Source organism: Xiphophorus couchianus, chromosome 7, assembly GCF_001444195.1.
Source record: "Xiphophorus couchianus chromosome 7, X_couchianus-1.0, whole genome shotgun sequence".
In the NCBI taxonomy this organism is placed as follows: domain Eukaryota; kingdom Metazoa; phylum Chordata; class Actinopteri; order Cyprinodontiformes; family Poeciliidae; genus Xiphophorus; species Xiphophorus couchianus.
The window spans coordinates 18,123,894-18,133,672 of NC_040234.1; the positions used below are offsets into that span (position 1 = coordinate 18,123,894).

Here is a 9,779-nt window from a genome sequence, read left to right on the forward strand (position 1 = left end):
GTGTCCAGAACAAACACTGTGCTGACATTGGCTGGGTTTATCCTCCACAACAGCCTCTGCTTAGGTCCATGTGGGAAGAAGCGCACAGGACGCGCACACCACAAGACAAACACACTCATGGGGAAAATTAGGAGTTGGGAAAGTTCCCAAGCGGATTGGTGGGCGTCGCTGTCGACGCCGATGACGTCGCGCTTCGAAACACGTGGGCCACGGCATCCAGCTCTCACATAAACAAAGCCACATTGAGGCAGACTGGATAGTTGGAGCTGGTGTCGCTGTCAGTGCGCGGAGTCACACACAGTTTGCCCGCTTGGCGTTGTTGTCAAAGAACGCTCATGATCTGGAGGTTTTAAACTAAATTGATGGTTACCTACTATATGCTTATCGCATGGACTGAGAGCGACGATGCGGATTTGAAAGAGGTAAGATCTGCATCTTCTCTTTTCTCCGAAACAGAAAATCATCGCGCTGGGTCATGTCTTGAATGTTTAAGTTTAGATGTTTTTTCTTCTTCTTACTTTTATCTGAAACTAAACAACATCTGAATCTAATTCATTACATAAATCAGCGCTGCTTTGGTGCTATATGAACATGCTGATTTTGGCTTTGCAAACAAGTTGTACCCGTGCGTAAAGTTAAATCCAGACACTCTAAAGCATCACAACTAAAACAATTATTTAAACTGGTGTAAGATGAAAAAGAACTGCAACTTTTACGTGTAAGTTTGCAATATCCTATTTGTTTCTGGAAATTATTTAATTTAATTACATATTAAATCCAAGACGTATTTGCTTCTTTAGCGGAAGGTCCAGAAAAGAGGCTCTCTCTTCAACCCTGACATCCACCCAACTTCTAACATTGCCTGTTTCAAGTGTCACCGGAAACCTGTCAAAAGCTTGAGGTAGGAGAAAAACAAATGCTCTCTTTCTGTAGAACGTATTAACACGTATCAGGTCATGTTTATTCTTGCACTTTTAACGGGGCTTCATGAGAATTAGTCGCTATTATTTACACAGATTCCTTCTAATATTGGTGTTTCTGATTCCTGGTTTGCAGCCATGCCCTGCGTCCAGGCTCAGTATGGATCATCACCTCAAGGAGCCAGCCCCGCTTCCCAGAGCTACAGCTACCACACCGCAGGAGAGTACAGCTGCGACTTCCTAACGCCCGAGTTTGTTAAGTTTAGCATGGACTTGACCAACACTGAGATCACAGCCACCACTTCTTTGCCGAGCTTCAGTACCTTCATGGACAACTATAACACCAGCTACGACGTCAAGCCGCCTTGTCTATATCAGATGCCGCACTCTGGAGAGCAGTCCTCCATCAAGGTGGAGGACGTCCAGATGCACAGCTACCACCAGCAGAGCCATCTGCCTCCCCAGTCGGAGGAGATGATCGCTCACTCTGGGCCTATGTACTTCAAGCCGTCCTCACCTCACTCTCCAAGCACGCCGAACTTCCAGATCCAGTCCAACCACATGTGGGAGGACCCGGGCTCTCTGCACAGTTTCCACCAGAACTACGTTGCCGCCACGTCTCACATGATAGACCAGCGCAAGAACCCCATGTCGAGGCTCTCGCTCTTTTCGTTTAAGCAGTCCCCGCCCGGTACCCCCGTGTCAAGTTGCCAGATGAGGTTCGACGGGCCGTTGCACGTCTCCATGAACCACGACGGCCCGGGTGTAGCGCACCGCGGCCTGGACGCACAGAGCTTCGCGGTGCCCAGTGCCATCAGGAAGCAGGCCGGTCTGGCCTTCCCTCACTCCCTGCAGCTCGGACACGGGCACCAGCTGGTGGACAGCCAGGTGCCGTCTCCCCCTTCCCGGGGATCGCCGTCAAACGAGGGTCTATGCGCGGTGTGCGGGGACAACGCAGCCTGTCAGCACTATGGAGTGAGGACATGCGAGGGGTGCAAGGGATTCTTTAAAGTAAGTTGGATGAATTATGTCTTTAAAATGCGCAAAAACTCTTTAATCGAGTCAGATTTCACTATTTAAGATCAGATTATAAACACACAGCCAAACCTCAAAGGAACTTGTGAAATATGAGGAATCACGCGTGTGTGTTTACTGCTTTATTCCCCCTTGTTAGTTCAAACAGGACACACAGATAGAGCTGATATTATATCGTTTTCATCTTTATTTATTTTTTTTATGTTGTGCAGCAGCGGTGCTTTTTGTGCACTTAATATATGTCGTTTATAAAGGCCTGCGAGGTGACAGTATGTGTGCATCTGGTTTCGTTGCAGCGCACCGTTCAGAAGAATGCAAAATATGTGTGTTTAGCGAATAAAAACTGTCCTGTTGACAAACGCCGAAGAAACCGCTGCCAGTTCTGCCGCTTCCAGAAGTGCCTTGTCGTCGGAATGGTGAGAGAAGGTATGTTTTACGTTTGAAACTTGAAAACAAAAAACAACAACAACAAAAAAAAAACCCATCTGAGCTTATTTATGTCTGTCTCATTTGTATATTTTAGAAGATGTGCGTAAAGCACGTTTGTGTTTTATTCTGTTCAGATTTATGGTTTACGCGCAGCGACAGGAGTATAATTTGTAATGCATATGTGAAATTTCTCTGGACGCAGTTGTCCGAACGGATAACCTGAAAGGAAGGAGAGGACGCCTACCATCCAAACCCAAAAGCCCCCAGGAGCCCTCCCCGCCTTCGCCACCGGTGAGCCTCATAAGCGCGCTGGTTCGGGCCCATGTGGACTCCAATCCCTCCATGTCTGCTCTGGATTACTCGAGAGTGAGTAAAATACACTCTAACCAGAGTTAAAACATAAATTCACAAAGACTGACGTTGCTTTTTCTTAATTTATCCCTGCTGAGTTTATCACCCTTAAAGTTTTCCGTAATCCATTGCTTGTACTCCAAACTTTGTCAGACTTTTATTTAAAGTACATCACATCGGAATGCAGAACTTAATAGAAAGACATGAATTTAATAGTGAGCAGCCCCTCTCTCTCTTTCTCTCCACTTGGAAATGGGCATTTGCAATTTCACGGATTATATATTTTAAAGGGACCTCATTAAGGCGCTGTTTAAATTAAATTCCAGTTCCAAGCGAACCCTGACTACCAGATGACCGGCGACAACACTCAGCACATCCAGCAGTTCTATGATCTCCTAACGGGCTCCATGGAGATCATTCGAGGCTGGGCGGAAAAGATCCCGGGCTTCTCCGATCTCCCGAAGCAGGATCAGGATCTTCTCTTTGAATCCGCCTTCCTGGAACTCTTCGTCCTGCGGCTGGCGTACAGGTGAGTAATTGCAAAATAAAACAAAGCAGGGCTTTTTAGATAATAATTCTCCAGGCTTCATTGCTCTTGGCTTTATTAGCTGGCCAATAATTAGAAAGGCTCTTAAATCCTTCTCATTTATTGCCCTGCGTAATTAATGGCGTTTTTGTTTTTAATTGCAGGTCCAATCCGGTGGAAGGGAAACTTATATTTTGTAATGGCGTGGTGTTGCACAGACTGCAGTGCGTCCGTGGGTTTGGAGAGTGGGTGGACGCCATCGTGGAGTTTTCTTCCAACTTGCAGAGCATGAACATAGACATTTCAGCTTTCTCCTGCATCGCAGCTTTGGCCATGGTGACAGGTGTGTAAGCGTATATACATGTTCGAGAAAAAAAACAAAAAAAAAAAACGTTTAATCAGAAATGCACTGATAATTAGTAGTTTTAATTATCTTTTTTTTTTTTTTTTTTTTTTGTTATCTGTTTGTAGAACGGCACGGTCTCAAGGAACCCAAAAGAGTCGAGGATCTCCAAAATAAGATCGTCAACTGCCTGAAGGATCAAGTGACATTCAATGGCGGCGGTTTGAATCGGCCCAACTACCTGTCAAAACTCTTGGGGAAGCTCCCCGAACTGCGCACACTGTGCACCCAAGGTCTGCAGCGTATCTTTTACCTAAAGCTAGAGGACCTAGTCCCCCCGCCAGCAATAATTGACAAACTTTTCCTCGACACCCTACCTTTCTGAGGCAAAACCCTCAAAGAACTTCCACAAAAAGACTGTCCGAGACGAACTTAACAGATGATGTTTTTCCTAATTTGCTTTTGTAAAATTCATAAGCTAATTGAACAACAGTTAATGGGACTTCACGATAAATAGAAAGAATAAGCTGAGATTTTAATCGCTTTAATAGCTATTCCTCTTTCTTTCTTTCTTTCTTTCTTTCTCTCGTTCTTTCTTTCTCTCACAAGACAATGTAATATATCCCAATTCTATATACAGCATATATGAATCTACACATTCACACGCATAACACTGTATATTATGATAGAATACACGATGCCTCAAAACGCATCAGTTTATAACGTGTACAGAGTTTGTTATAATGAAAAACAGACTTTTCTCTCCTTTTTTCCCTTTTGTTTTGGACTCGTGCCTATATATGTGTTTCTGACCGGATTCCCAAAAAGTATCCAGATAAGATAACGCATGTTCCAACTTTCTGCTTTTTTCATTTCCTTGTTCTTTTATAGGCACATGCTGAGGTGATGTCTATATATAGAAAATATACCGGACACTATGTAGTCTGCTAGATTTGATACAGATTCGTAGTTATGGCACTCCTTAAATGGACACAAATATCTCATCATCTGTATAGATAAACCTGAGGGGAACCCCATGGTGTTTGTAAAAAAGAAAAACAAACAAAAAAAAAAAAAACTGTCAGACATTCCTTGTTTGTATGTGCTGTAAGTATTGTTGCTGTTGAATATAAACGTTTCTATATATTTATTATTTCTATTGCCAGGAGCTACACTAAAGCATGGTGCAATTTAAACGATTTTAAAAAATCCCTTCATCCAAGTTCATGCTGAGCACGTTGTCTATGTTTTTATGTCTTTCTGAACCTTTAGGTATCTATGATTTAATTCGTTTGGAGCGGAAAGGGAGGAAGTGATGTAGGCCTCCATCTTTTTGGCATCATGATGTAATAATTACAACTTCTGTAAACGCTTTTGGTGCCGACTTCAAAAACTTTAGAGAGAAAGAAATATTTAATGTTTACAAATAAAACGTTGAAAACAATTCTTTGCTAAACATTTCATCTGAAATTAATATAAATCTTCCTATCAGGCATGACAAACTTTGGTATAGTTTTTTTGATGTTAAACGGACTCAGTTCTTATTATTGTTTGGTCACGAGTTATCAATTGCGCTAACAGTTTTTAATTAAAGCCAGAGTTTAAATATGATAATAATATCTTTTTGTATTTTTATTTGATTTTATTTTAATACTTTTTTATTGATGTATTTTAAAATAAACCAAGACATTACTCTTAAGACTATGGACATTTTCCAGATATTAGGCTGGTAAATCCATTTGTTATGTATTTTAATTTTAGTATTGTTTGATTTTCCATTATTTCTCATCGCGCTCCTTAGTTTAATTTACGCCTACGCGGAGCGACTCCCCATTATTACAGTTTATTACGAATATATTTAGGAATCAGTTTCAATCGGTTTTCTGCCATGCTGCAAATATGTCTAATATTTTAGATTGCAAAAATATGTTGTTTAATTTTAAATATAATATCAAAAAATATCCGTTTCATAAGTTTTATGGAGTTAGCATTAAAGTTGTTAAACGTTGCGGTTTTCATTTATTTTCATGAAAAATATTTTTTGCTTCCCCGTTATTCTTTTTCCTTTAGTCCTATTTTCTAAAATAACAACTATTCGCCGTTTTAGTGCAGGAATCTGATTCTCGAAGTAAATTAAATGCGCGACTTTACGAATAAATTGCCAGAGCAAATACGGACAAAACAAGAAAAAAATTATATATATATATATATATATATATATTTATTTATTTATTTATCCCTGCTAAAATACCTTGATGCTTTGTGAAGACTCTTGTATCAAAGCGCTCCGACCTGTTGTGAAATTTACAATTTCAATAAACGAAAAAAAAAAGAATTTCCACCAAATATCCAAGCTTTGCAAAGAAGCTGCAAGATCAAATAAATAAATAAATACATAAAACGGAAGTCTTGGTTGAAGTTTGCCACAAGCCTTGTAGGGAAAAGAGCAAACTTATGGAAGAAAGAACTCCATAACTGAAGTTATTCTGCCTAATTGCTGCGGTGGTGGCAGTATCATGCTGTGATGTGTGCTTGACAGCAAAGCTGATCAGAGGTGATGGGAAGATGGACGGAGCTACGTGAAAGATACTTATTAGATGTTTTAGGGCTGCTGAGAGAAAGTTAGTAAAAAACATAATTATACATCCTTGTGTAATCAATAATAATAATAATAATAATAATAATAATAATAATAATAATAATAGCTTCAATTATTTAGTACTTAGCAAAACGTAACAGCTGATTGCGAAATGGTGACCGACATTAGGTAAAGCTCCTTATGGAAGAGTGAAGAATGCGACTGTGCTATAATCATGTAAAAGAAGAAATTTTTCAGACGGACATTGAACTTCTTTGACCTACGACTGAAACGGTATGGTGGTGGCAGCACCATGCTGTGGATTAACGGTTTCCATGGAAAGCATTGCTATAGTTGATGGGAACATGCATGAAAGTTTGGATGGGGAACAAATACTAAAATGACGTTTCGCCGTTTTAACTGTGGACACTTATAAGATTTACTAAAAAAAAAAAAAGGACTGAGCTTTAACAAAGTCAATAAGAAGTGGGACTTTCAGCGGAAAATAAGAATCATAGCTGAAATTAATTTACTTATTGCGCAAAAGTGAAACGACATTGCTCGTAGTATTGAAGCACTTCAATAATCTGTTGAATTAAAAAAAAAGACTTCTTGCAAATCTATACCTTAATCAAACTTTAACTTATAAAAGGTAACCTGCGTTTATTAATCACGTCACAGAACATATCGGTCCTGCACGTCTTATTGTAGTCTTCCTTTAATTCATCTTCCAAAATAAACGAGCGAATAATAAGCAATTTGTCTTAAAAACGCAAAGAGAGAAATTAAAGTCATTTAGATCCGCGCAACAAAAGAAAGAAGAAGAAGGAGAAAAAAACAGCAGAGACGGACGGATCAGAGTGAAGCAGGGACGCTGTCACAAAGTGTCTTCCTCACACTGTCAGCGCAGAGAGGTGACGCCGCGCAGAGCTCAGAGGCACGACTTCTCCACATTTATCACATGATCACGGTGAAGGGAACAGCTTATTTTGAGAGATAATAGCAGCAGGCAATAAATTGTCTAAATGATTAGATCGTCAGTGTAAAAGCGCTAATTCCAAGGCAAATTGGGATTCCGTTCAGAACCAGTTTGCTGACATTTAGCAGATCTGCTGGAAAAAGGGGGCGCGGAGACAATGTCACAAGTTTCCTTTGTTGACTCTAAGTACAGTTGGGGGTTTAAACATGTCTATCTCGATACGATAAAACATGACTCATGGAGCTAATATTTCTGTCAGTGTTTGTGCATAATTACACATGCCAGAGGAGTTTGTTTCTAAATTTTTTATAGACCCTGGTGATTTCGACATCAATTGAAGCATTTGCGGGACTGTGTCAGCGTAAACACACAAAAGCAGAAGGAAAATTTACAACCCGTGATCAGTGCAGCCTGAGCCAGCAGGTGAAAGAGGCTGTGTTCATGGAGAAGAGGATGCATTGTACAGCTGCTTCTCTCCACGGAGTTAGTTGTACCATGATCGTAAATGCTGCCTGCAGAAAATGATTGGCTTATGTTGCATGATGCACATCAGTTGCACTTTATTTTTTTATACCCGTTTGGCGTATTAGTTGAACTTGTGGCTGCATGCGTAGAATGTGCTTGGGTTTAGATAATCACTTTTACTGCTGTGAATTCTTTATCTGTTCAAATTTCTGTATTACACTCTTAAAAGCATTTAAAATTTCAAAGTTATAGTAATCTAAAATATTTATTTAGTTTCTCTTTTTGATGTAACCCCTAAAGACATTTGAAATGAAGGTCTATTATTTCTCACAATACTTTGAAGTTGAGAAGATTTGGAGTGTTTTTATAAGAAGCAAAAAGACTTTTAGGGGACTGCGAGTGCACCTCTGCAAATTATTTTCATGTAAAAGGGACTTCATATCAATAATTCAACCTTTGGTTGTGCTGAGGTGTAAAATAAGTCCAGATAGTTTTCATAGCAGCATTCATCTCATCTGCATTGTTGGCTATGGTGTCTCTTTTTTTTCCCCCTTGACAAACTCCATGGTTTCTCAGTGGGACTTAGGTCAGGCCAGTTTGATGGCTAACAAAGCAGAGTGGTACCACAGTCACAGAAGCTGTTATTTGTACTTTTGGCAGTGTGGGTCAGTGCTAAGTCTACCTGGCAAAGCAAAGCCACATCTTCATAAACTTTGCTAGCAGAGGACTGTATGAAGTGCTGTAGACCGCTGCTTTAGACTTTATGAAACACCATGTTACCAACACCCAGCAGATGACATGGCTGCCTAAATTTTCACTGACAGTGGAAACTTAATTGTGGATTCCAAGTTATATGAATTCAGTGCTTCTCCATTCTTATGGCTGACCTTAAGGAACTTGATTTCCTAACTAAATGAAAGGTTTTATTTTCAGCCCAAATGGGAACTTTGGACCACCAAGCAACTGTTCAGTATTTTGTCTCAAAAGCCTAGAAGTGTAAATTAGATCCTGCATACATCTACTGTATGTGTGGTGACTGTTGAATCACTGACAGTCACAGTGCAAGCCTTGTGAAACTCTACTAAACTCTTGACTGTGTTTGCTTCACAATCTGCAGTGAACCCTCTTGCTTCTGTACCATTTTCAACCAGACTTTTTTTCTTCCACTCAACTTTCCCTTTATATACTTGGATCCAGAATTCTGTGAACAATCAGCGACTCCAGCTATAATCTATTTTGGCTACCTGTTCTTGTGGAGGTGGTCAATAATCGCAAAGAATCCCTTTATTATTGATCTTATCTAGAACTTAAGTTTTTTAAAAACTGAATTTCTCTTGTGCTGGACAAGCCACATGCATCAAAGTTAACAAAAAATTGATGCTTGACACCAATACACACTACGTAATATATACACACACAGACAAAACTATTAGTTTTCCCATTCCATATGTGATCATTTGAGGAGATTCCATTCAAGTTTCCTCATTTTCCTGTAGCTTAAAACTTTCATTCGAAGCTTCAATCTATTTTGCATCCCAATAATCAGCTCTCCAAGTTTACATCTTCCAGTTTTCAGTCATCTATCTCCAGAGCCTCCTCTTGCTGTGCCTGCTTTCTGATACTTGTCTCATGTTTCCTGGCAGTGTGATAACTTAGTTTTTTCCTCCCCTACCTGTAAATCCTTCCTTAATTTGTAATTAAAAAACTAAAGCCATGAGAATGGCAACCTCTTGAGTTTGGGTCCAGTTAAACAACAGAGGAGGGTTTTGGAAGCTTTGCCTGCAGATGTTGAACAATTCAGTTTCTGATAGAAGTTGTTATACAAAAGTACAAAAGTATCTTTTAAGTGTTTCTATTTGTACATATATGACTGTGTATGAGTGTGGGTACCCATAACAGGACCCATTTTCTGTATTGGTGCATTTATCGGACACCGAACAAATCATAATTTTTAGTATGTTACTTGCCCACCTGAGCCAATCAAGAAAAAATAGCCAATTGAATGGCACATAATATTTTTTTCCTGTGGGTGAGATTGGAAATAATTTTTATTTAAATTAATTGACCTCAAGTGTAACAAAACATAACTGCACTTTATCACCTGCTTTTTCCTTAATGAAAATTATTTATGTCAGATATCTTGCTGTACTTCA

General features: G+C 39.7%; 1 protein-coding gene across 1 annotated transcript; it reads left to right on the top strand.

Moving 5' to 3' along the window:
* Nucleotides 1–256: 256 nt before the first annotated feature.
* On the top strand, nucleotides 257–5,048 carry nr4a2a (nuclear receptor subfamily 4, group A, member 2a). Its single transcript, XM_028021966.1, has 8 exons — nucleotides 257–422; nucleotides 801–901; nucleotides 1,057–1,931; nucleotides 2,252–2,381; nucleotides 2,587–2,750; nucleotides 3,062–3,264; nucleotides 3,426–3,604; nucleotides 3,733–5,048. The coding sequence occupies exons 3-8, from the start codon at nucleotides 1,059–1,061 to the stop codon at nucleotides 3,987–3,989; spliced, it is 1,806 nt and encodes a 601-aa protein (XP_027877767.1). The 5' UTR covers nucleotides 257–422; nucleotides 801–901; nucleotides 1,057–1,058; the 3' UTR covers nucleotides 3,990–5,048.
* Nucleotides 5,049–9,779: the final 4,731 nt, after the last annotated feature.